The 26,663-nt window shown below is 35.3% G+C and overlaps 4 protein-coding genes and 2 pseudogenes across 5 annotated transcripts; 3 read left to right on the top strand and 3 right to left on the bottom strand.

Annotated features, from left to right (window-relative positions):
- Window positions 1-657: 657 nt before the first annotated feature.
- On the top strand, window positions 658-3,844 carry LOC120127199. Its single transcript, XM_039145171.1, has 5 exons — window positions 658-931; window positions 1,282-1,462; window positions 1,773-2,190; window positions 2,496-2,576; window positions 3,057-3,844. The coding sequence occupies exons 1-5, from the start codon at window positions 845-847 to the stop codon at window positions 3,553-3,555; spliced, it is 1,266 nt and encodes a 421-aa protein (XP_039001102.1). The 5' UTR covers window positions 658-844; the 3' UTR covers window positions 3,556-3,844.
- A 2,185-nt stretch (window positions 3,845-6,029) lies between these two features.
- On the bottom strand, window positions 6,030-9,620 carry LOC120127205 (elongation factor Tu, mitochondrial-like). The gene is made up of 11 exons (XM_039145174.1): window positions 9,511-9,620; window positions 9,149-9,224; window positions 8,937-9,029; window positions 8,764-8,838; window positions 8,394-8,498; window positions 8,198-8,288; window positions 7,909-8,114; window positions 7,340-7,423; window positions 6,906-7,112; window positions 6,411-6,651; window positions 6,030-6,277 (listed from the first exon to the last, which is right to left on the bottom strand). The coding sequence occupies exons 1-9, from the start codon at window positions 9,528-9,530 to the stop codon at window positions 7,065-7,067; spliced, it is 798 nt and encodes a 265-aa protein (XP_039001105.1). The 5' UTR covers window positions 9,531-9,620; the 3' UTR covers window positions 6,030-6,277; window positions 6,411-6,651; window positions 6,906-7,064.
- Window positions 9,621-12,707: 3,087 nt separating this feature from the next.
- Window positions 12,708-14,416, bottom strand: LOC120127217 (BSD domain-containing protein 1-like). 2 transcript variants are annotated; one of them, XM_039145179.1, is made up of 2 exons: window positions 13,266-14,416; window positions 12,708-13,229 (listed from the first exon to the last, which is right to left on the bottom strand). In XM_039145179.1, exons 1-2 carry the CDS (start codon window positions 14,299-14,301, stop codon window positions 12,877-12,879), a joined length of 1,389 nt encoding a protein of 462 aa, XP_039001110.1. In that variant the 5' UTR covers window positions 14,302-14,416; the 3' UTR covers window positions 12,708-12,876. The 2 variants fall into 2 exon arrangements, with proteins under 2 accessions (XP_039001110.1, XP_039001108.1); XM_039145177.1 differs by having other exon boundaries at window positions 12,708-14,416.
- Window positions 14,417-19,858: 5,442 nt separating this feature from the next.
- LOC120127220 lies at window positions 19,859-21,971 on the bottom strand (annotated as a pseudogene).
- A 614-nt stretch (window positions 21,972-22,585) lies between these two features.
- Window positions 22,586-25,833, top strand: LOC120127218 (annotated as a pseudogene).
- A 26-nt stretch (window positions 25,834-25,859) lies between these two features.
- LOC120127221 (putative E3 ubiquitin-protein ligase RF298) lies at window positions 25,860-26,306 on the top strand. The gene has a single exon (XM_039145181.1). The coding sequence runs from the start codon at window positions 25,881-25,883 to the stop codon at window positions 26,271-26,273; it is 393 nt and encodes a 130-aa protein (XP_039001112.1). The 5' UTR covers window positions 25,860-25,880; the 3' UTR covers window positions 26,274-26,306.
- The last annotated feature ends 357 nt before the right edge of the window (window positions 26,307-26,663 follow it).

A 26,663-nucleotide genomic window follows, 5' to 3' on the forward strand; every position in this document is an offset into this window, starting at 1 on the left:
ATTGTAAACCTTCAATCCAATGTTTAAATATAACATTTATTGGAACTACAAAATAATTTTTTTTTTAATTACCAAACACATACGAAAATTATAGTTATTAATCATATCTCTACTTCTGATTTTTGCTTAATTAATAATCTGAATTTGAAGCTAGTCTAGATATCACGATAATCTAAGTTTAAAGACGACTTATTTATTAAAGAAAATAGTTACATTAACATGTTAAATTTAAGAGTAAACAAATTTCGATTAGAAAAAAAAACAAAACTTTTAACTCCACGTTAAAAAATTGATTTGATTCCACTCATATTTTTAGGTGAGGTGTTATATCAAGAATTAATGGTTAATAAATATTATATCAATAATTTTTTTATTCGGAGTATATTTAGGTAAAAAAAATCCATTTTTCTTACGATGATGAAATGGAAATGACCTCACTAAGTCGGCAGCTGTGACAGCTGTGGTCCACATAGCCGTCACAATCTGACGGTTCAAAATAAAAACCAAAGGAATCGGACTCGGGGAAGAATCCAAGATCAAAATGGCGACACTCATTTGGCTGTTCCCAGGGGCTGGTCTGGAATTCTCATAGGCAGCGACTGCCACAGATACCAAACCCACACAGATTTATCAAATCCTAACAATTGGTTCTCATTAATCGATATTTCCCCATCTTAAAATCTTAGCCTTCCTATCTTTTTATAACCACAGCAATAGGAACGATAATTATGAGGAAATCCATGATTCTCAGGTCTAGAGACGGATAAGTGTTTGTCTCTGTAACAAAGAAGGGTTAAGAAGGCTGAGAATTTTTAGAAAACTGGGTTTCTCTCCATAAATCAATATGATGAAGCTTTGCTTGATGGCTTCTCATGGGTACCCTCAGGGCCCAGGGCTTGTTTTACACCAAGAGCAAGGCTTTAGGATCAAGGTAATTCCTTTTTTGTGTTGTTTGATGATTTGAGTTCTTGAGATGTGTTGTTTCCTATTGTTTTGTTGTGTTAAATTATTCTTTGTTTAATTATTTGCATAATTTTTAATCATGCTAACATGTATAATTTCGAGTTTTATCCAAATTCGTGCCTTGACATGTGTATATTTGATATGAGAAATTGCTGAGCTTTGCTCTCATCAATAACTTGCAATTATTATTTTTATTGCTTTGCTACTTATAATTCTTTGTTGCAGCTCTTTGTCACTCGTTCTAGTACTAAATATTTTTTGTTAAAAAATGTATTTTTAGTTATTTGTAATGGTTGCTTATTGTTTGGACGGAAGCAGGAGGGTGGATCCTTCTTTACAAGTCAGATAGTAAACCAAGACATGGTACAGATAGGCTCCTTTGATCTGAGGAGAAACCAATTCCAGGAACTGCCAAAACCAGTTACTGCACTGTGTGAGCCTAAACTGTTTATCGATGTTGATCCTACGGCACAAAAGCCTGTGATAATCAATAAACCAGGTCTGCAACTTGTTGCCTAGTTCCTTGTAATGGACTAATTATTTCTTTCACTATGTAGGAAAATAAACACAAACCAATTATTGTTCTCAGAAACGTGATAAAGAATTTGTGTTTTACTAATGAAGTTTAGTTAATATGGTAACTAACTTTTTGTTTCACCTCGGTGAGAGTTTTTTTATTTGAAACTCAGAACTTCCCCGTATGATTATGGAAGTTGATTTTAATAGGATAAAGAAGAGTTAAAAGATTTACTTGACATGTCTATGGTAGTCTTTGCAGAATGCTTATACTTTTCCTGTTTTGGTCATAGATGCTTACCAAGACACGGAACTGCTTGGATTTGGGATAGCTGAAAAGTGCAGGAGACATGAAAAAATCTTGAAGTTTCTTATGTCTGGATCAAATGAATTAGAGAAAGGGGAACTTGATTTATCTTTGCTATCTGATTTGATGGGACTTCAACCGGTGATTTTTGGCATGCATCAACAGCCTTTTGATTCTTATCTAATACATCCAATTAGCAAACTTGATCCCCAGATGCCTCTCCCAGACTTTTTTGGAGAAATAGTGCACAATTCGAAGGTTACAGTTAACCCAGATGGTCAAGTTGTGCTTACAGCTTGTGGGACTGAGATGAAAGACATCCTTTCATTCATTTCTGAATTTTACTTATCAAGCAACTCAACTAAGTGGAGAAAGCAATCGCAAGTGGTCCCATACTTCGATAGGTATTGAAACGAACACTGACTTCCTTTCGAGTACAAACAAATAAATCTCGTTATGAGTAGCACTATATTGCAGTATTTTGACTATTATTGAAATGTAAACATATGATGAAAATTTTCTACCGTCATTGTTTGCATTTTTTATGTTAATACTTGATGATCTTAAACGGCTTATGATCGATTGACTTGTGCTTCTGGTTTGAGATTAACAAAATTTGCTGCTCAGGTTTAGTCTTATTGGAATGTAAAACTATAAGTTGATTTCAATGTTTGAAAGGCATCTGATGCTAAACTCTCTTACCTACCAGGAAACGGATCATGAAAGCACGTGCTGGTACTAACCTGTCTTCTCCACAGGGTGAAGTTGCAAGCATTGCACCTCTGAAGAGGTATGTGTTTGATAATCATTTTCAATAATATTTCTGTATGATTCTGTGGAATTTGTCTGGTTGACATAATTGGAATTTATCTTGGTTTGGTATCTTGAAATATATGCATACAATTTTTATGATGGGATATGACTTGTGAATTACTATTATTCATTTATATTAATTGCAGTTCAGACCATAGCAATGGAATGGACACCAGAAATATATAGCAACGGAAATAGAAATTATACAAGGTGCTAAACGAAAAATATGTGCATAAAAGAACCGATCAATGAATATGCTAAAAGTGGCAGGTCTGACCTACATATCTTCTGACTTGGCTATTGTCCACTGGTTATCGGACCTAAAAGATGATTTCTTCTTATGCATGGTGAAAATGTGAACTTCTACAAAAACCATAGTTTTGGCACTTTCTATGTAAATCTTTTGTTCAGAATGTTTTTCTGTTTCTCGTATGCTCATGCACCTCATTATTGACAGTCTTGAGAAAATCAAGGTGAAGCCATCATCAAAGAAGACCTCCAAGAAGTTAGGTGGGGAGAGAGATCTGTACAAGAAGAACTATTTCCATGCATGTGAATGCCTTCTTTCCTTGATGGTTGATAGGAGACAGCATGGCAGAACAGCAATTCTTTCCCTTAAGAAATCCGGTCCTGAACTCCCTCAGCTCTTGACCCAATTCTCTGCCAGCATTGCTGGGACTGGTCTCGCTGTTCTTTTCTCTGTTATTTGTAAGGTAGCTTGTGGGGGAGTTCCATTTGGTACATCTAAACTATTTAGCACTGGCCTCGCCTTCGGGCTAGTTTGGTTCTCACAGGCAGTTAACCGACTGAGGGACACAGTCGTACATATCAGCAAGAATAATAGCAAGCTGGATCTGAAGGAAGAGGAGATGATTAAGAGAGTGGAGAAAAGTGTTAATCAAATCTATTTCAGAGCTGCGACGGTGATGGCTGTAGCAGTGCTGAGGTTTGTATGAACTTTGGCTTCTAGAGCTGCGGCATTGATCTTGGACTTCAATATCTGAAGAACAGAGGCGGTTGGGGGGCAACAATAGAAACTCTGGCTTCTGTGCTATCCATTGTGGTCTTATGATGGCCTTGAGAACGTATGAGAAGGATCTAATCTCTGCAGCTTATGTATAGAAATCGATTAAGTTGTAAATGGAGAGGTCAGTGCCAAAGAGGAGGGTTAGTAGTACTACTGTCTTAGGGGCAAAAAGAACCATAACTTCCGTGTTAATTTAACTACAATTTTGTCTCTGTACTTGAAGCTATCTTCAACTACTATAATAATTGGTATTTTGATTTGTGGTAATCAATGCTGTGCACAAGACATTTATGTTATTTTCACTTGGGTGCGAGTGTCAGATACGAAAGTGTATTCGACATGAATATATGGTTATATTTTCTGAGATTTTCATGCATATGGAAGATCTTTGGAGGTCATATATTTATATCCATGAATTAAATTGTTGCTTAATTGAAACCCAACCGCCTAAAATGCATACTAGGGGCCATGAATGTTATAGCATACCTGCTTCAAGAGGCATAGGCCATGAATGTTAACAGCAACAACTTTATTCAGAAAACACACAATAGAGGACACACCAACCTGCAGAAGTTTTTTTCCCCTTTATGTCAATAGAGGCAAACATCCATCAGTGATATACCTGAGCAGCAATTAGTAGCATATCAATCTGTCAGACAACTCGAATCTGTTCTTTAGTCTGTTCCATGGGTCCATCAAGAGCGGACACAACCAGAATTGCACTGTCCATTTGACACCGGCAATCATATTCTGCAGAACAGGTTATAGTTAGGCCATTGCTCATAAGATATTTGAGCTTTATAGAGTCGTGCTATGTTAAAGTTAACGGCTTTACTTCAACATGATCAAGATGTCCATGGCAGTCTACATGTGCATAGTGTCGTTTGTGTCATACTCCACACGAGCATGCAAAATCAATAGTGTGATAACATTGCAGTGGAAACAAATCTCAAGAGAAAACAAAAGTATACCAACCAGTTCTATTTTAATTCTTCCTACGTTCTCCATAGGGTGACTGTTAATTTCATCATAGAAATCTTGTTCATGTTGAAGTAAGCCCTTAACTTTAACTCAATCCACCATTCTTGAACCCTTATATTTTAGAGAGAGTCCAAATTCAAAGAAAATATACGAGTGTATGTGTGATCAAAGTACATATTTGGAAATATAGCTAATCTTCAATTTGATGGAATTAGATTTGAATTCGAAGGTGGGAAATAGAAACCTTAAATCCTAAAATTCATCATATGTTTGTGCATGTTCATTTTAAGATATGATTATGAATTTAGTGTTGGATTGTGTCATTAACGTGCTTAAAATGTGTATTTAAAGTTCAATGAGAAATTCTAAAGCTAAGAAAAAAGAAAATATTATCGAATAATTGATATATATGAGGCATAAAGAATAATTGATAATCGTATAATTCATAATTGAATAATATGTTAAAATATGAAATTCAGGTTTGTATCGAACTTTTGGCTATTAGATGAAAAGTCGAAATAAATTCATATGTATATCATATATAAGTTTCTATGTTTGATATGATCTTAGCACGATAGCTTGTTAAATTGGAAATAAGTTGTGAAAACTGACTTTAAACTAAGGTTCGAATAGCATGTAATCGACAAAGTATGTTTATGTGTATTGCTATGAAATTCAACGCTCCAATGTGTTCTTATCATGTTAGCCTATTGATATTATGTGGAAGTGATAATTCGATGCAAGTTAATTATGTGAGTCGATGGATAGATAAGTGAAAATGTAATTGTATTGTTACCTTGGTTAACTTTGCTAAATATTAGCTATAATTAACATGTCACATGATCTATATGTTATATGAGATTGATTATTTTGGAAGAGAAAAGAAAGATATTGTAGTCTTTTATAAACCCACGGGTCATGGAAAGACGAGGGAATGGCACTTAGGACTTTAGTTTTATGTAAGTGGGAATGAGATGTTAAATTCGTATATGTCAATGGAACTGAGATGTTAAAATTGTGTATTCATAAACATTAGATTATCATAAGCCAAGATAAGTGAATTTATGATAATCTAAGTTAAATATGTTAAATAAGGTCAATTTATCAATTAACGATCATGACAGACCAAACATCTAAAAGTGTCAGTTAATGGTTTCTTTTAACCATCATGACAAACCGGATATCTAAAAGTGTAGAGGACATTAAGTATATATTTGAAGCAAAAAATTCTTTAACACAAAAAATTAATATAAGGTATAATTTAGATATTTATTTTTTGATTAAACTGAAAATAATTGATTATGACGCGCATAATACCGAGTTTACATGACACTGTTCCACGGTACAATTATTTTAGATGACAATAACATCTCTTCACTTGTGATTTCTGGGTGCAAATGGGGAAAAAACATGCTGACTGCGTACGAACCACCGGAAATTGAATGAAAATAATTTCAGTAACACCCCGCATTTCGTATCTAACAATCTTTTCAGTAATTCTACAACACAGGATATTTCCAACTGATTGCTCTACCTAATTCTCCATTCTGCAATCAATATGATGGAAAGAACCAGTAATAAACCGGAACGGGAGCTTCTTAGTTCAGTACTTTCGATACTACTACACCCGCACCAACAGTTCTACCTCCTTCCCTCAAGGCAAACCTGTCCTATTACATTCATGTCGAGCTACATTTTAGGACTTGTTTTCTAAGCTTTCAAGAGTTTAAGAACAAGAGGGAAGAAAACCATCTTCCTGATATAATAATGTGTCATAACAGAGACAGGAATATTGTAGCATACCTGCTTCAAGAGGCGTGGGTGAGATCGGCTCAAAAGTTGCAGTGACATTGTCTCCTGGCAGAACCATCTTAACACTTTCGGGTAATTCCACTTTTCCAGTGACATCTACCGTCCTCTGATAAAACTGAGGCCTGTAATTTGATTCAAAGGCTGTATGGCGTCCACCTTCATCTTTCGTGACGACGTATATCTCTGCCTCAAACCTTTTGTATGTCTTCAAGCTTCCAGGTTTGGCAATTACCTAAACAGTTGGACGAAATCAGATGGCTACGTTCTCATTTTCACACATCATGCTCAACAAAACAAATTTGCCATCAATATATATGTAAATATATTCTTTCACAAGCTAATAATGAACATTACTGAAAAAAACTATTTTCTCTCCTTTTCTACATAAAATATTCCTCAGCATGAAAAATTAATCACTTCAAAAAGTTCTATTTGTTGCTAAAGAACTAAGAGGATTTAAAGCAAAGTTTAGTTGGTGCCATTTACCATTCCACGTTGCACATCCTCTCTTTTTAGGCCACGAAGAAGAAGTCCGACATGTCACCAGCCTAGCAGTAAGAAGAATTCCAACGTGCAAGTCCAACATTCTCACACGCATAAATATAAAAATCAACACCAAATGTAGAAGAATCTATAACAGTTCACTTACCTGTCCTTAATCCAAGATCTTCTTGAACATCTCAACCACAGTAACTGTAGTTTTACGAGGGGCACCGTGAAGAAGAAAACTTGATTTTAAAAATAACAATTAAAGATATTTTACTAATATAAATCAACAGAACACTTCAACAAACAACCCTTAACAAGCTGTCTTACTCAGAATAAGAATTCCAGAATACTATAAGTCCAACAAATTAATCTCAAGCAAATGTGTATATACTTCTTAGAAAATGAACAAAAATATCAGTATACAAATATACCTGTCTTAACCCCAAAATTTCAACTTCTTCACCAACTTTAATGTTCCCTGCTTCAACACGACCAGTTGCAACAGTTTCACGTCCCTTCCAGTAACAAGTCAAAATCATCAGAGCTAAATTAAGAATTTTAACTCCAAAAATCAGTTTCTGGCATGCAATAGTAACAAAATTCTATGACATTTACTCCAAAAAAATTCTCACGTATGCAATATAATGGAATTTTACTCAAAAATACAGAGGGGAACAGATATTATTGCAATTCCAACAAATGAAACTGTGCAAGTAACATTATCATATTTTTAAATGAAAAACTAACATTTCCAAGCATTATGCCCCATGTCTTCATCCTAACATGAGATAGAAAAAGGGAAATAACATTGTAACCACAACTTAGTTACTTGACATTTAATTCAATCCTAAAGGAGTTTGGATGGCTAAAAAGGAGAAGAAAAGACCGATACAGACAAATATGATAACCAAAGTCATAAAAAATAGCTTCTACAACAACTGATTCAGCAAAACCAAAAGAAATAACTAGTAGTAAGGAAAGAAAATGCACAGCACACTAACTGAATTGAGAAAACATCTTCAATTGGCATCAGGAAAGGTTTGTCAAGTTGGCGCACAGGGTCAGGAATGTACTGATCTACAGCCTCCATTAGTTTCAAAATTGCAATTTTGCCTATTTCCTCATTTGTATCCTGTAAAGCAGACAATGCTGATCCCCGAATGATAGGTATTTCATCCCCAGGAAACTTGTAGAAGCTAAGCAGCTCTGTTGCAAACATAGATTTATGTGAATTAGTTCCAAGAGGCCAAAACAATGAACAAGCAAGAATAACACAAAAGGTTACTTACGACGAAGCTCCATCTCCACAAGCTCCAAAAGCTCTGGATCATCAACAGCGTCAACTTTATTCAGGAAACACACAAGAGAAGGCACACCAACCTGCAGAAGAAAAACATTTTATATGTAAATAATTAGCTTTCTTCTGAAACCACAGGCAAACATCCATGACAAATAAATTCAAGCAGCTATTAGTAGTGTAACCACCTGTCGAGCAAGTAGAATATGTTCCTTAGTCTGCGGCATAGACCCATCAGGTGCAGACACAACCAGAATACCACCATCCATTTGAGCAGCACCAGTGATCATATTCTGCAGAACAGGTTATAAATAGGCCACTGTTCATAAGATGTTTGACAGTTACAATCGTGGTGCATTAATAAACAAAAATGAAACAATGATTCAAGACGGTTAATATCAGCATCTAAGTTAGTGATAATGGATAAAACGAGCAGAAGTAATATTGAAGTTGGAATAACAGAACATATAGAAATTTTGTGTAACATTTCCAGCAAGGTTATGTAGCAAAAGATTCAGAAAACATAATTCCATTTACCATATTAAGTTAACGGCTTACTTTAACGTAATCAGCATGTCCGGGATAGTCTACATGAGCATAATGACGTTTCACTGTCTCATACTCTACATGAGCCTGCAAAATGATATCAAGTGTAATAACATTGCAAGGGCATAAAAATTCAAGAGGGCAACTGCATTAACCTATTCAAGAGAAAACAAAAATTTACCAACAGTTGCGATTGTAATTCCTCTCTTCTTCTCCTCAGGGGCCTTGTCAATTTCATCAAAGGCCACAGCCTTGGCTTTACCTTCATCTGCCAACACCTATTCACAGAATTCCGAAACTATCATCAGATCACTATTGTAAAACTAATAACTGTTCATAACTATTCCAAAATTGATACGATCTATGGAGAGAACTATTAAGCACATCCATAACCAACCTTGGTTATAGCTGCAGTTAGTGTGGTCTTCCCATGATCAACATGCCCAATCGTTCCTACATTAACATGAAGTTTCCTGGAAAAGAAAACGATTTCAACGGTTAAAACGGAAACCCGATCTCTATCTCTCTTCTTTATACCCGCCATTAAACCATTAAAAAAATCATTTTTTTCATTCAAACTGAAAAACCAAAAAAGGAAAAGGAAACGACTTTTCTATTTTTGAAGTCACAAAATTTAACATCTAAACCCAAAAAAAAAAAACCCCTCAGCCCCCCGCGGGAAAAAATGTTGAAAGTTGAAAGTAACAAAGAGAAAGAGATCTAATTTATTTGGCAAAAAAAGAAAGGAAGAGAACTGACGTGCGAGTAAACGTAACCATGAATCTCCACCAAGGATTAGCGTTAGCTGGAAACGATGCCTCATTTCCAGAGAGAAATGGGAGACTGAGAAGTGGGAAGAAGAGATGTAGCTACGAGTTGGGGTGATTTATGAGTTCACCAATAAAATTCGATAAAAATTTAATTTAGATTAACTCAATTCTAACTCTACTCGACTCCTTAACAAATTGAATCGAGCAAAATTCGATTCGATAAGTTAGAGCTCATAATTTTTTTTAATAATTCTTTAAAAAAATTATTTTATTAAAAAAATTATTAATTTATTAATAAATAATTAAAAATATGATAAATTAATAATTTTTAATAAATAATAAAAAAATAGTAAATATTAATTAATATTTTACTATACTAAAAAATCAAACCCTATTTATTATTATAATGTATTTATAAATTGTTACTTTGAAAATGCTTAGTACATTCTTTTGATCAATTTTTTTGTTAAATTTATTAATTTATATTTATATTAAGATATGTATAGTGTATTAGTAAATTTTACTATAATTAAGAAAATAAAGTAAAAATGTTGGTATTTTAATGAGCAACGAGACAAGCATCGAGCTTAACAAGCAACGAAGCGAACTACGAGCATCGAGCTTAATGAGCAACGAGCATCGAGATTAATGAGCAACGAGCATCGAACTTAACAAGCAACGAGTCGAGCAATAAGTTATTTTAACGAGCACGAGTCGAGCAAAATTTTAAAGAGTTTAACAAGCAAATAAAAAATTTTAACGAGTACGAATCGAGCATAACCTAATTCACGACCGACTCACTCGATAAACACTACTAGCCACGAAAGTAGCAGTATAATGGGGAAGAGAGTGACAAAAGGCTCCTCGAATTAGAGTTCCGAAGGATACCAGCAGCCATTTTGAATCCCTTTAGACTTTGATCTGCTGTTAGAAAACGCGAATGTTAGTACAGCGAGTGGCGCTGGACAGATGGAGGATTTTGTTGCTGCCTGGAGAAGGGTTTTAGAGTGATTTAATAACAAAATGGCTCCTGGCCCAATAATCTCATATCAATATGTTTTTCTTGGCCAAAAATGAACTTGACCTTGCTCGACTCTAATCTATTCGTCTGTAAAACATCTTAAGATCTGATCGATATGAAATTTTGTTCAATAATAAAAATATATTAAATCTTAAATTTGTAACTGTCAAATTTGTACATGGCAGAGATAGGAACCATAAGGTTTAATGGAGTTATTAACGGCTCCTGTGCATCGGTGTTTAAAAAGGCGCAACTGAGACACGCCTAGGTGTTAAGGCGAGGCAAGGGTGAAGCGCCTAATTAAATCTAGGCAAGGCAATTTCAATGGAACGCAGTAAGGCAAGCTGAGGCATGGAGGTTCAATTTTTTTTTTGTTGTTTCGTCTTTTTTAGTTAATTTTTGTGCTAACACTATGTGCATAAGCTATTGTGAAGAAGATAATAACTGGTAATATGTTGCTACATTTTAGTTGTTACCTCTCCTTTCTCTTAATATCCTCCAACTTGGTTTGTATATATTTATGTACATGCATACATACATACACACATCAATCCATTGTTTCCATCTGTGGGTGAATTCCAAACATTGAGGGCCTAATGCTTTCTTTTCTGCTCATTTTTTATCTACAGTTGATGCTATACGCTCATATGCTTTGCTGTTTGTAGGTGGGTAAGCAAAGGGATTGGGGAAAAAACACAGTTCCTCTGTCATAGGTGTCGCTTGGCATCCTAATAATGCGCGTGTTTTCCCACTTCGCTGCATTTTGTATTTTTTTTCCAATTCTTGGTGTAGTTATATGGTGACTTTTTTATTCAACTTTATTCTATGAAGTGGAAAGTTAGCTTATGATAGGATTCATCCATCTTCATGTATTAAGGGGTCTGGTTTGACTCCCATGGTATTACAATGAGAAGAAAGAATTCAGGGAGAAGAATTTACAAAACTAAAGATGTTTAGGTAGAAACCTGACGAGATTAGAAGTCTGTTTTAATTTGTATTTTATGATCAGTGTTTAGGAGATAAGTATTTTGTAGATAAGAGTTTAGGAAAAAAGAAACCTAGTAAGACTCTAGTTTGTAACACCCATCCAATTTTATCAAGTTGTGTTTACATTGCATGAACTGTTAGTTTTTGCTTGACTATACAACTAGAAAAAAACATGTATGTATCTTTTATTTTAAAAAATGCGCCTTACTTCAACAAGGCACGCACCTTGCTCCTCATGCCTTGCGTCTTGGTTATAAAACCCCCATTGCTTTAGTGTGCCTTGCGCCCTTTTTAACACTGCTGTGCATTGGCTCCGATGATGCTGGAACTGGTGTCCTCCATGGTCCAGTTATCATGCTTGCTCTCGTGGTAGAGCACGATGTTCTTGCCATGGACTGTGCGATCAAAGACACCTACTAAATGACTTCTCTACTTGGAACGTTAAACGGATAGGGACATCCATAATTTACAACAAAAGGGAAGAAAAAAACTACTAAACACTTTCCACCGCATCCCCAGAAAGAAAGAAAGCTTATATTGTCTTCCCCTGTTGAAACACATTGGAGAGTCTACTTCTGAAACAGATATCAAGCAGGTGGCAGCTCCAGGGCAAAAGCAAAATGAATTATCAATGCACTTTTTAGCTCTGAAAATGCATTTACTTAAATGTACAAATGCAGCTCAACGCTCAAGCGACACAGTATAAACGAAAACACCAAGAAAAAGAATACAACTGGTGAATTCTGCTTAGTAAAGTGCTTCTATGTTCATCTTAAAATCAGGAGTAACCAAATCAATATAGTTCAAACAGATCCACATTGACTATATAATTCGATTGTAGTTGCTGTAAACAAAATGCATAAAATGCAAGAGGTAATTGGAAAGCAACTCCCAAATGACACTTTCAACTAGATTCTCCTACAATGTGATCTCGAGCAAAGGCTAATGCAAATGTTGTCCCAAAAGAAACCCTTGAATAGGAGGGTGACAGCAGAATATGACATCTAACTTCCATTAGAGCCCTAATACAAGCATCAAAGAGAACGGATAGGAGTGAAGGCCAAGTGCTTCTCAAATGATGCAGCTATTAGATTTAGAAACCCAATATTCAAGATCACGGGTCACGGCAATATGTTAATATCAAGGCTAGTAAAATGGCCATAACTAGAGCAGTTTAATATGTACATAGATGCTTCAATTTCATTTCAATCAAGTGTTTTAAAAGTACACCAATCATATAAGATATTTGCATTTCAAACGAAAAGTGAAATGAATACAAGGAAAACGAAACAGCAGAATGCAATAAATTCTGAGGAATATTTCTTTTATGAAACTTTACGTTTTTCATCAAGCTTTAACCGGTTCATCATCATCTTCAATATCCCAGTTCAAATCTTCATCTTCTTCAGCAGTACTCAGTCGCTTTCTCAGCTCAGTTCTATTGGTGGAGCTCGGGCTCCCATCATGAGTTCCTTTCTTATCATCAATGCTGCTGAGATCCTCAATTTCATCCCACTCAAGATCCTCCTCCTCCTCAGCCATTGAAGGATGGCTTGAAACCACTGAAAAGTCACTGTCTTTACCATTGCCACTACTAGGTTTAAGCTCCTCATTCTTGCCCTTCCCTTCAGAATCTACTTTCTCAACAGATTTCGCCACTGAATCATCCTTCCAATGGTCCTCCTCCTTCTTCAAATAAACTTTCTCAGACACCACATTTCCACCACTTGATTCATCATCATTTCCATTCCTTTCCACTCGTGGTTCCTCGACCGGATTCTTTTCCTTTACCTTCTTAACAACTTGATCCTTACTCTCCAATACAACACCTTTTTCAGCTTTCTCTTCCACAGTTTTATTCTCCGAAAAATCACCTTTTTCTGCCTTCTCTTCCACAGTTCCATCTTTTTCCTTCTTCTCCACATCTTCTTGCCTCTTTAAAGTCGCCTTGGGCATTACATTTCTCTCGTCCACCTCTTCTTCATCCTCATCAACATCCCAACTCAACTCCTCCTCCTCTTCCCTTGAAATTGCTCTCTTAACAAGCTTAACCCTCGCATCCTCAGCTTGCTTAAGCTTAAAAACCCTATAAAAATACCTACACCAAAAAGTCTCGTGATCAACCCCATTCGAAACACCAACAATCCTTTTATAAACACTCCCTATCTCTCCATTCTCTTCCATCAATCTCTCCATCTCTTCCTTCTTCTCTACCAAATCAAACCCAGATTTACACTTTTTATAATCCTCCAAATCCTCTGGTTCTTCAATATAAGTATTAATATCTCCTTGAATTGCCCTTACTTGAGCATCGAACCGACTGTACCGATTCGAGTTCAAGCTCCGCTGAGCAATCTGATTTTTGTCCTTGCTATCGGAGGAAGAGTAATCGGATTCGTTATCGGCAGCTAGTATTGCCTCCTTGCCTTGGTTGATGATCTGGGTCGTACCCTTTATCACTGTGTTCCCGAACTCATCAATGACTTGCCCTACGTTCCCTAACGAGCCCTGAGCTACCTCGATTTCCTTTTTGAGACCCATCCCGAATTCTTCGAGATCGCGACGGTAAGTTTCGATTACGAATTCGGATCTGGTTGCTATCGTTTGGAAAAGACCACCGAAGCTCCAGCCGGTAGGGTTAGGGTCGGGATCTGACAGTTTGGGGGAGGAATCAGGGGTGGGGTATTCAGCTCTGGAAGTATCGGAATCGGGTTGGAGTTGGGGTTTAGGAGGATCTGGATCATCGGCGAAAACTGATTTGAAGAAATCCATGATGAAAAATCTGTGTTAAGAATCGACTGAGATTTGGGGGATTATTTTCAACGAAATACGAAAAAGAAAGGGAAATGAAAATTATGGGAAAATATCAAAGATGTTTGTTAATTTTATGTTTCTGAATATCTGACACGATAATGGAACCAGGCTATTTGACGAGACCAATTTTCTTTAATATTTCTTTTTTTTTGATATTGTTTGATTAATATTTCTCGAAGTAACACTTTTTCTGTTGAGTTAGCGAAAGGCGCGTCTTCAGGGACGCGCTTTACCCGTGTTTTCGTTGAGTTGAGGAAGGCGCATCCCCAGGGACGCGCCTTCGCTGACTCGACTGCCACGTGTAGAAAGCGCATCCCCGGGGACGCGCCTTCCATTAAATACCATAAATGCCTCCATCCGTTTTCCCTAACTATCCCTCCTCCTCCCCTATATAAACCCCCCTCAACCCTCCCTCATTCTTCACACCAAAATCATATTCTCCTCTCTTATATAACTCAAATTCTCCAACTATTTGAGTTTTAAATTTGTTATTAGTGGTAAGAAATTTATTTTTATGTTAGTATTTTTTTAAATAGTTATTATATTTTATATTAATATATTTATGTGAATATTATTTTTTTATTAAAATAATATTTATATAATTATTATTTATTTAGAATTATTAATTTTTTTTGTTAATTATATTGTTTTGTCTACAGTTATAATGGAAAACGAAATGCTGTTGCGATTGGATATTTATCATATCTCCAGACATTTTAGCGATATGGTAATATTTTTTATAATTAATGTTAATATTTAAATTTATTTTTATTTTAAAGTTATTATGAATTTATATTATTTTTTTATTTTTTATAATGTATATTATTTAGGATACTGATCGTATTTTAGAGACTTTTATTAAAAATCCACGTATACCGACACCGGAACGTATTTTGTCATATTTGGCTTCTGCCGGGTTCGGGTATATTGCAACAATTATAGGCGGTTGCAAACTCGAATCTATCCTAATTTCTGCACTAATTGAGAGGTGGAGGCCCGAGACACACACTTTTCACCTTCCATGTGGAGAGGCCACAATTACATTGGAGGATGTCTCTATGCATCTGGGGCTTCCCGTCGACGGAAATATGATGTGTGGTATGGCGGATGGTGATTGGCAATCAATGTGTATTGATTATCTTGGAGCTGCTCCGCCAGAGTTTAATGGAGGTAGAATAGCTTTATCTTGGTTGAAAGCTAATTTTGAGGTTTTAAATGAAAATGCTTCAGATGATCAAGCAAAGGCATGTGCTCGGGCATATATTTTACGAATAATTGGAGGAATATTGATGCCCGACAAATCTCGCAACCAGGTGCATTGTATGTGGTTGCGGCATCTGATCGATTTTGATGAAGCTGTAAGATATAGTTGGGACGCTGCAGTTTTGGCATTTCTCTTTAGAGAAATGTGTCGGGCGACGAATTATAAGAAAACTGCTATCGGTGGATGTCTTCTGCTTCTACAATCATGGGTGTGGTTCCGCATGCCTTTCTTATGCCCGATCGTGAATGAACCATACGTATTCCCCCTTATTGTTGAGGTAATTTTCGAACTAAATTTTGATTTAAATATTTTTAATTAAATAGGGTTATATTTAGTTTATATTATAATTCATAGGTGGTCGATGAAAAGAAAGGACCATAAAAGTATACCTACTGGGTTAGAGGAAATTCGTTTACTTATTGATACGAAAGCTGGGTCTGAGGTATGTTTTTAAATTTGTTTAATTATTAATATTTTAATTTAAAATGCTAGATATAATTAGAATATTTTATTTATTTGAATTGTATATTTATATTTCAATTTCAGTGGATATCTTATGCGAGCGATGAAGTGAAAGCTTGCATCCCACCCCACCTTAGTGGGTCATTAGAGGTATAGATATCGGTTATACCTCTTATATGTTATGCTATTATTGAGTGGCATCCAGTTGATCGCGTGCTCCGTCAGTATGGTTGTACGCAATATATTCATGGAGCACCTAGGAATTTAGACGACGTGCATAACATAGATAGACGAGGAAAGAAAGATGTTAACTGGGTGGTGAGACACAGAGATTGGATTGCGCTTTGGGAGAACCGATATACACTGTTGGCCCCTCGACAATATTACGCTGAAACTGGTCATATGGTTACGGATAACTATATGGACTGGTTTAATGAAAATGGGAAGTTGTTTCTACTTTCGGCGGAAGCACGAGGGGTTAACATTCCTAGGCGCCGAGAAAGACGTCAACCGTCTCAATATCATCGTCCCCCGATGCGTGGACGGAGAGAAGGCGCTACCGGTTCTGCATCAGTCCCCACCACAACATCCTTATTCGTCAATGCCGCAGGGGTACATGCCCAGCCCTCCACTTCATATGCCAAGCCTACTAGTTTATATGTCATCTCCGCAGGGTTACATTCCGAGCCCGCAGGGTTACATTCCGAGCCCGCAGGGTTACATTCCTAGCCCGCCAGGTTACATGCCTAGCCCGTAGGGTTTTATACCATATGGAGGTGTATATACGACTATGTTTAATGATCCAACATATGGTTCATATGCATCTTATTTGGCTGGTGGTACTTCTCCGCAGACACCTTAAAGGGGGAGCGCCATTTACCAGTCACGACGTTGGTTAAAACGACTTATTTTCGTTTGGGTCAACTCTTTGCAAAGCTCGGTGGACAAGCTCTTACTTGGATGCAAAACGGACATATTTATCACCCAAGACTAGTAGTTGATTTACAGAAAAAAGTGGCTGCATCAAATGAGATGTTAGTTACAAATTTTTCTCGCACCCGTGAATTGTTTCGTGTAACCGAAATGCCACGTCCGCTGCAAGGGATTGAAGCTAACTCTTTCAGAGTTAATCTGCAAGAGAGGTGGTGCGATTGTGGTTTCTTTCAAGCACTCAAATATCCATGCTCTCATGTCATTGCTGCTTGCTCACATTCGCATTTGGACTACAAAAATTATGTTGATCCCGTATACCAACTTTCACAAGTATTCAAGGTATATGAATTTGAGTTTCCGCCCATAGGAAACGAAAGAGACCCAAATGAGATTCAAACTTAGCTTACAATTGTACCAGATCCATTGCTATTGAGGGACTCAGGTCGTCCAAAATCTACTAGAATACATTGTGATATGGATATTCGGGAGAAGTCAACAGAACAAAAACGATGTGGGCATTGTAGAACATCGGGCACAATAGAAAAAAATGTCCAGCTCTGTTATCATCATATAACCGTTAACTCTTATGTAATTAATTGTATTTAAATGAATGTTTTGTTTCTAATAATTTAATGTTATTGCATTTATATAATTTGTCAATGTATGTACACCTAAATAATTTTTTTAACTTTTAAATACATAAATATTTTTAATATATTTATTTAATATAATAATTAATATTATTAGTTATAATTATTTTTAAAATATAATAATAATTTCACCTTCTAAGTAGAGAAAAATATTAAATTAAACAAATTAAAAGTTATTAAAAAATTTATGTATACGATGACACATTTCATGTTCTGATTGGAATATTAAATTTATTAAATTAAATTTTCAATAAGACTAATTTCATAAAATATGTAAGTCTTGAAGATTAAATATGTAATTATACTAATTTATTAACTTATGCATCAATATTTTCGTTAAATATTGATATGAGATGACTAGATTGATAACATTTAAATAATTAACTGATAAAATTAATAGATCGATAATCAAAATCAAAAATAATAATATAACCATATGTGTAATATTATAATTTCATACATTTTTCCTATAACTACAATAAAGTCAAAACTGGTTTTCATATATTGTTATATCATATTAATGTAGATAATTCACTCTACCTTTAACACTCATTAACAAAATACATTTGATAATTCTTACATTATAATCGAAACATTTTACATAATATATTATTAATTTATAATAATAATAATAATAAAATATTTATTATTAAACAAAATACGTGGCAGTCGAGCTCAACAGAAATGGTGCTACTTTGGGAAATATTAATCAAACGGTGTCAGAAAAAGAATATTAAAGAAAATTGGTGTCAGTTATGTCAAATAGCCAATGGAACTATGTTAAAATGAGAAAATTAATCATTCTATTTAATTTTGCATGATCTGAGTTCATAATATTATATAAGAGAGACGGAGCTATAAGAAGAATAATTTATTTAAATATTTAATTTAAAATTTTAAAGGAGATAAAAATATAATTTTATTTAAATCTAAATTGAAAAGATTAAAACTAAAAGGATTATAACCATAGCTAAAATTATGTAAAAGGACAACTTACTTAAGTTGACCTTTGAAGTTGTTCTCCAATATCATTTCATTATTCCGATAAATTATTTGATCTAATTTGTTCTTACAATTTTCAATTCTGATGTACTCAATTTCTTTTTGTTATAGAAATTTTATGTAACAGTCTAACAACGTACCATTTAACATATAATTTAAAACTAAAAAAAATAAGTTTTTTTAATAAATAATTAAATAAAACAATAAAATATTTAGAAAATACATAATATTTTTAAAAATATTTTAGATTTAATTATTCTATCATATGAATTTTAGAAGAAAAAAATATAATAAGATAATTTACATCATAATTAGAAAGCTTAGAGACTAAATCGAGTTAAAAGAAATATCAAATACAAAAGTGATAACCTCATGTGCCAAAATACATTTAATCCCTACGTTCCGGCCTCATTAAATTCTTGGGTAAAGTACACAAATGGTCTTCCGACTATAAGATATTATTTTATTAAGTCTCTGACTATTAAAAATTATAAAATGACCACCTGATTATAAAATGTTACTTTGTTAAGTCCTTAAAAATTATAAAATAGTCACCCAACTGTTCATATGTTCCAAACTTCCATTTTCCGTTAAAAATTTGGCGACAACATGAGTTGAACGTTAATCTTCTAATCGAGATATGATCAAAACTGATCTCATAATCTCAAATGACTATCATATCCCAGTCAGCATATTAACGTCCATCTCAGGCTATCGTTAATTTTTTACGAAAACGAACAAATTTGGAGCATAATGAATAGTCGAGTGACCATTTTATAACTTTTAATATTCGAATGACCCAACAAAACAACACAGATATCATTTTATAACTTTTAATAAACGAATAACTCAACAAAACAATATCTTATAGTTGGGAGGCTATTTATATACTTTGCCCTAAATTCTTTAGGCAAGAAAACAAACTCAGTCTCATATCATATAATTTGGAACTTATTACTTATACATATTTTAATGATTTTGAGTAATTATATTTAGTTGGTTAAGTTATTTATCTTTATCTTTTATATTCCCATATGTTATGAGTTCTATATCTACTAGGAGTACTCTTTTTTCTTCCCCTCTCCTCTAGTAGGATTAGATTTAAGATTTGTCAAAAAAAAATTATTTCTTTGGGGTTTCGAGGAATGAGAGATTTCATTTGATTATAAATGTGTAAATGACATTAAAATAGAAAATGGATTCAGAAATCCAATGAGTGCATAAATATACAAAGCTAAGCTGGATGTAATCTTTATGTCATAGTAGTGTAATCTCGGCTCGAAAACGGGAAAGGCTCCATGACAGTGTTTATGAAGTATTATGGGAGGAGGTCGGTCTTCGAAAATTAAATGATACAAACAGCGGAATGGATTGATTCTTTCATGTTGCACTCACCTTAAAGGCTCTAAACACTTGATCCATGAACTTGATCTTGGGCATTGATGTTCGCATCATTAAAGCTCATCATGAGGTTCTTGAAAGCACTGGTCATCCCAATAATATGGGAACTTCAACTTTGCTGCAATGTGAGGCATGGACCAATCTTCATATATGAACCTAAATGCAAATTTGAAACAAAGCATCCTCGGCATTCATCAAAGAGATAAGAAAGGGAAAGAATCACAAGGAATGTATTTTCAGTTATTACAAGGAAATTTGTCGAAACTATAAGGGTTTTCAGGTTAAACGACGAACCCAATCTTTACCCAGTAATGTTCTCTAGATTCTAATTCGCATATAGTAACTTCAGCAACATCTTCAATTAGGCAGCATACATTATCAGATGGGATTGCAATCATGATGCATGTATGCTAAAATAGTCCTTCACTTTCTTAAACAATTAGCGATGGATGGATCGCGCTTTTGAGACACTTCTTCCTTTCTCTTAAAGTAGAAAGGGATGGTTAAGTTTCAGGGCAAGTAAATTCCCATCTTGACGAATTCGAATATAGCAGCTTTAATGACTAAAAGATCAAGGCAATGCCGAACCAGAGTGGGTACTTTCAGTTTGTTTAAGTTAAAGGTTCTGAAGAAGCAATTAGAAACTAGCATCCACTAACCACGAAAAGATTCGATGCAAAAGTGTCAACCAATAAACATTTAGAAGAGTGAGGCCATAGATAGTATCTATGGCTTTCAACTCGACAATGTTGAAGGCTGGAGAAAAGTTACATACAAGTTGATAGGAGGCCAAGATATTATCATGAGCATCTGCAAATCCTCGTGTTCGTTTGTATTCCAGACCTGCAATGCAACAAAGATGACGATCGATTGAAAATCAAGGAATGTCTATGAAATACCGAAATTCATCAAAGTGTCTGTCAAATAATCGGATCATCTTATTACAGGCTAACCCCAAGACAAAATAATCTATGTTTTGAGATTTCTATGCTTCTTAATATCATCACATTCATAATTGGGGGAATGCTTGTACCTGGTGGACATCATTGACAGGGATATGAAATGTGCTATTCGAAAATATAAAGTGCTCCTCTGGTTTTCAAGGGGACTTATGTGAACTCGAGGCGAGACATAGAGTGCCACTCCCCTTGAGAACAACAAAAAGTTCTTCACACGAGTGCCGATGGATTGGTGTACGTGACCCCGGTGCAAATGTTTGAAGCCAAACCTCAACCTAAGAAAACATCCGAATTCCGAAAAGTTATCACATCCATAATCCTACCATAGAAGGAGTTCAACATCTTCTATTCGCCTACTACATGAAAAAAAAAAAAACATACAGCCATTTCTGAAATTTCTAAAAAATGACTAAGCCAATTTATGAAAGGCGATATCATAAACCTAAAAGAACATCAAAAACCAAAGTGTAAGCAATTAACTTACTTCTTTCAATCCATGCAAGAGTGAACCGGAAACAGTTATATGGGATAAACATCCTCTTCCATAGTTATCCTGTGGAAGTTCAGCAATGTTCCTCCCCAGAGGTAACCCTGTATAAAAAAACAATATCATTTCACACGAAATCAACCATTAAAGAAAAGCACGGAAAAGAAAACTGAAGAATTCCTGGTAATCTTCTTAAATAAATCTCCCCATATCCAATAAATAGATCAAGAAAAGGCCAACAAACTGCTGCAATCTCCACTATGGTGCAAACTAAGACAACCCAGTATGAAAACTGGGAAAATTGGTTAAAGATCGAATCATTAAAACAGACTCAGATATCAAATTGGGTGGAAAAGGTTACCTTTGATGGAGCAATGAGAAGCTTCGAGAGTTTGAAAGAGTTGAACCAAGTTTAAGAAAAGGAAGCAGGAAACGAAGCAAGGTCCGACCATCTTCTCTTGTTTACTTTATGGCTGAAGCCTGGAATTGGTCTTTTATTTCTCCATTAAAAAAAGTAAAAATGAACTGATCTAAGGGCCCAAAACCCAAAGAGTGTTCCAATTGGGCCATAAACTATTTTTGACATATCATCACTACCCGCCACGTCAGAAAATATATTAGAAAAAAGTTTGAAATTAGATTTTTTTTTATTTTTTAAAAATAATTTATACTAACTGTGAGTTTAATTTTTAAAGGGACTGTTAATGTTTATTTCAGATTTAGAAATTTTAATTGTTGTCCGTTGATAATTAAAATAAAAATATATAATGATAAAAATATTATTAAAATTTAATTAAATAGTCATTTTTGTTATTTCTTTTAGAGTATTTTAGTTTTAATATTTTATTTTAAAATTAAAAAAAAATCTTTCTATAAATAAAAATCATTAGTTAACAAACTATTTAATCAAAAATTAAGAGTATTTTTTGAGATTATGCCGAAAATATTAATAACATTTTTGTCAAGAAAAATAATAATTAGGTAACACAAAATAGGAGAGAAGTGACACATTGGTGACTAATAATGTAGTTTACCCTTTATTATTTTTCTTCAGCTTCTCTTAAATCATCTCGCACTACTCTCTCATTGTCTACTGTCGCCGGCCGCCGGTATCCAATTTTTGCCCCAAAGATATCATCTCCAAACTCTCATTGACCTTCTCTTTTCACGCTACCAGATTGGGTATTCAATAAAATCCCTGAAAAGCTTAGATCTACGACCAAAGTTGCAGCTTCCACCTCACTAAAAGTCCCATTTCATCCGGTCCAAGCGAAATCCTCTCATAGTATGCTTTTTTTCTTCCCTTACTCTCCCTTTAATATAACATGGGCACAGAAATAGCTTAAAATTGTTTGAGACCGATTCTCTCTCAGTTATTTTTTTTAATTCAAGCTCTTTTCAGTGGGCATTTTTTTTATCATGTCTTTCATCCGTTTTGTTTTTCTCAGTATGAGGATAAAAGTTTATTTATTTTTATTTGAATCCTATTGTAGTGTGTATAGTTAACTTCTTGTTGTTGAATGGTTGTTCATTAGCGTATTTGTTAAAGGCTGTTCATCGGAGTATTGTATGATGTAATTTGCATTGGAGTTAAACTGTGTTATCAGTTTGATTTTCATTTCCATTATCACTAGCAGCATCTTCTTCCTTTTTCAAGTACAAATTTTGATTGAATTTTCTTATGTTCATACAGGTTTTGTTGAGATAGAGTCAACTTGAGAGGACATTGGGTTGTTTCTTATTGTTGTTCATAAGATGAATGAAAAGAATGATAGTGACGGTGGTGTTGCTTGCAAAGTAGGGACTTGTTCTATCACACCTCATGACAAATGTAGTAAGAACAAGAGAAAATTAGACGATCCCTCTTTACAGGGTCCAGTTATTCTTCCTTTGTCTATGAGTGAATTCCCTCCTTATGAATTAGCTCCGGAGATATTTCGAGGCCCTATAGTTGGACCATTGGAGGTAGGATCCTCCATGGGACCCCTTAGAGAAGATTTTGTACCTGCTGATTGGGATGATCCAATTGCTTGTCAGCTCGAGGAGTTACTGTTATCTAATTTGCACACGATTTTCCGAAATGCGATTAAAAAGATTGTAGAGTGTGGGTTTAAGGAGGACGTCACGGAAAAGGCAATTTCAAGGCACCTACTCTATCAAGGGGGTAAAAATCTTGTCTCAAATGTTGTGAATGATGCTTTGGCTTCCTTGAAGGAAGGGATAGAAGGTGATATTTCGAGTTATTTGTTTGAGGATTTTCAGCAGCTAGTGGTGTATACAATGCTGGAGATGATTAGCGTGCTTAGAGAGGTTCAACCATGTCTATCTATTGTGGAAGCAATGTGGTGGTTGTTAATGTTTGATCTTTACATTTCGGTGGCATGTGAAGTGGAAGGAGATATATTGAGAAATTTAGGTTGTTTGGAAGTCTCAGGTGAGAGCTCCTCTGAAACTCAAAATCCTGAAACCGTTATTCCTGTTTCGAATGAGCTCGGTGTTACAAAATCATCATTATCCTCTTAGAATTACCAGCCTGAAGCATTCAAATTTGGAAGTTTCCCTAATTTACCTAAACCCAAAAGTTTTCGTGCTTCTGAAGGGCTAACACCAGAGAAAGAGTTTTTGGCCTCTATAAGTGCTTATAGAGATAATGTCTTGATTACATCGATCTCTAAGGAAAAAACATTGAGTTGTAGAAAGGGGGCCCCCAAAAAGGAACTAGCTGCACTACGTCAAAAGTCCTTCAACATGGAAATTAACAGGACGGCTTATTGCAAAAGGTTTTAGAGCTGCGAAACTAGCTGCCTCTGGCAATGTTGTTGTTGAAAAGAGAATGAAGTCGCCATCTGAATTACTAGCTGTGCATACGAAAAATCCTTCATCAAAAATAGTTATGGAGGCTGTAGCTTTAGCTGATGAAAGTCATCATGTTTCAACTAATTTTTCACCTGATTTAATTGTGGCAGATGACTCTTCAACATTGCTGACTAAGGGTACTAAATCTGTAGTTCCAACCACAAATACCGGGTGCGCGCCATCATTATCTTTGGAAAATGAACCTGTTTCAAAGTCTGAAGGAGGAACTTCAAAATCTTCTAAGACACCTGAACACGGTGTAGAAAAGAAAGCTGCTTCAAAGGCCGAAGGCAGCTCTTCTATGTCTTCTAAGCCCTTTGAATACTATGCTGGAATTCCGTACAATGATTCTCTAGGAAAATACATCCCGCAAGATGAGAAGGATGATATAAGTTTGAAGTTTGTTCCAAGGCTAGAGGAACTGCAGAATGAAGTAGATAGATGGACTCAGTGGACCAATCAGAAGGTCATGCAAGCTGGCCGCAGGCTTAGCAAGGACCAAGCCGAACTTAAATCACTGAGGCAAGTGAAGGAAGAAGCAGAGCATCTCAAAAGGGAAAAGCAAATCATGGAGGAGAACACCATGAAGCGGTTGTCTGAGATGGAGTTTGCCTTGAACAACACAACTGATCAGGTTGAGGACGCTAACTCTACTGTTCAGAAGTTTGAGGTGGAACATTCCATGCTGAAGATGCAGATGGAGGCCGCTAAATCACAGGCTACAGCATCAGCTGCAAGTTGTCGAGAAGCATTAGAGAGAGAACAGAAGGCACTCAAGGATGTTCAGTCATGGGAAGGACTGAGAAGCTTGCTTCAGGAGGAGCTTGCATTGGAGAAGCAGAAGGCAGCAGAGCTGCAAAGGAAAGTAGGCAAGGCTAAAATATCTACAGCCAAATAGAGGTATGATTCTCAAACAAATTACTCGTTAACTTGCTAAATAAACCTTAATAAATATATAGTTTACACTTGCCTTATTAAGCCATCATATGGCTGTTAGTCTTGACTAAAGAGACTAGAAAGTTTATAGAATGGTAAGATTGAGGAGAATATAGAATATTGAATAAAATTCCTCTAAGAGAACACTAAAAAGTATAAAACTCTTTGAGAGACCATAAGAATTTGCAAAAATATGGTGTAGCAATCTTTAGTCTATAAGCCAATAGACAATCATTGATCATGCTAAACAGCAGATTGGGTTCAAATCATACAATCAGATACCATTAATTGTCAAATGTCTTATTCTTGGCAACTTCTCATTCTAAACATTCCATCTTCATTTATAGCTTGATGCATGAAGAGGCATAAGTGCCCTTAGCTGTTTATACCCTTATATAGATTAATTCTATTTACGTTGTATTTTTCTCATGAGAGATGGTTAAAAGTTGCAGATTACACGGAAAGAGGAGAAGGTGGCAAAGGAGAAAGTCCTTGCACAAGCTGCCTCCGTACAAAAGTAAATAGATCGTCTTGAAGCTGCAGCAAAAGTGGAGGAAGATAAGATCAAACTGAAAGCAGAAAAAGATATGCAGAAATACGGGGAGGAGATAAAAACACTTGAGACCAAGTTATCTGAGTTGGAGACGAGGCTGGATTCATCAAAAATAGCTGCACTTCGGGGAGGCATTGGTGGAAATGGCCAGAGCTCTTCTGTCAATGAGGTGAATCACGTTCCAAGCTTCTCTAAAATGGTGGTTGACATCAAGGATTATTCTGGTAGAAGAAGTTTGAAACACGAGCGTGAGTGCTTATCAGAAGAGAAGATAGTGGTATTCCTTCCATGTTCTCATCAGGTCCTATGCGTCAAATGCAATGAGCTCCACAAGAAACAACAGATGAAGGACTGCCCCGCTTGTAGGAGCCTGATCGATTGCCGCATATGTGCACGTTTTGCTAAGCCACGGGCTATGGCTCTCTGAACCTTTTTGCTTGACTAAGACCAGTGAGTTGATGGTGGATAGCTGAAAAGGGTCTTTTTGTTTGTTTTAGGATCCTTTGAATAGTTCATACCAGTAGCTCAAATTAAATAGAAAATTTATAGCTTACAGCCCTCTAATATAGTTTGTTCTTTTCCATATAAATGATATATGGTTTAGCTTTACATTACACCATCAAGTGTTCCTTAATTTTTAAACTCGTAGACTTCAAACATATTTTTTAACAAAGAATTCAAAGACTAAATTGAAATTTTCTGACACCTTAGAATAGTATATATGTAAAGTTGTAACTCAGAATTCAAAATCCAAATTATAATACTATTAAAATCAAACACCAATAATGAGTACAAAGAAAATACTGAAGAATTTAAC

The sequence above is a fragment of the Hibiscus syriacus genome, unplaced genomic scaffold, assembly GCF_006381635.1.
Source record: "Hibiscus syriacus cultivar Baekdansim isolate YM2019G1 unplaced genomic scaffold, ASM638163v2 tig00110465_pilon, whole genome shotgun sequence".
NCBI classification, from domain to species: domain Eukaryota; kingdom Viridiplantae; phylum Streptophyta; class Magnoliopsida; order Malvales; family Malvaceae; genus Hibiscus; species Hibiscus syriacus.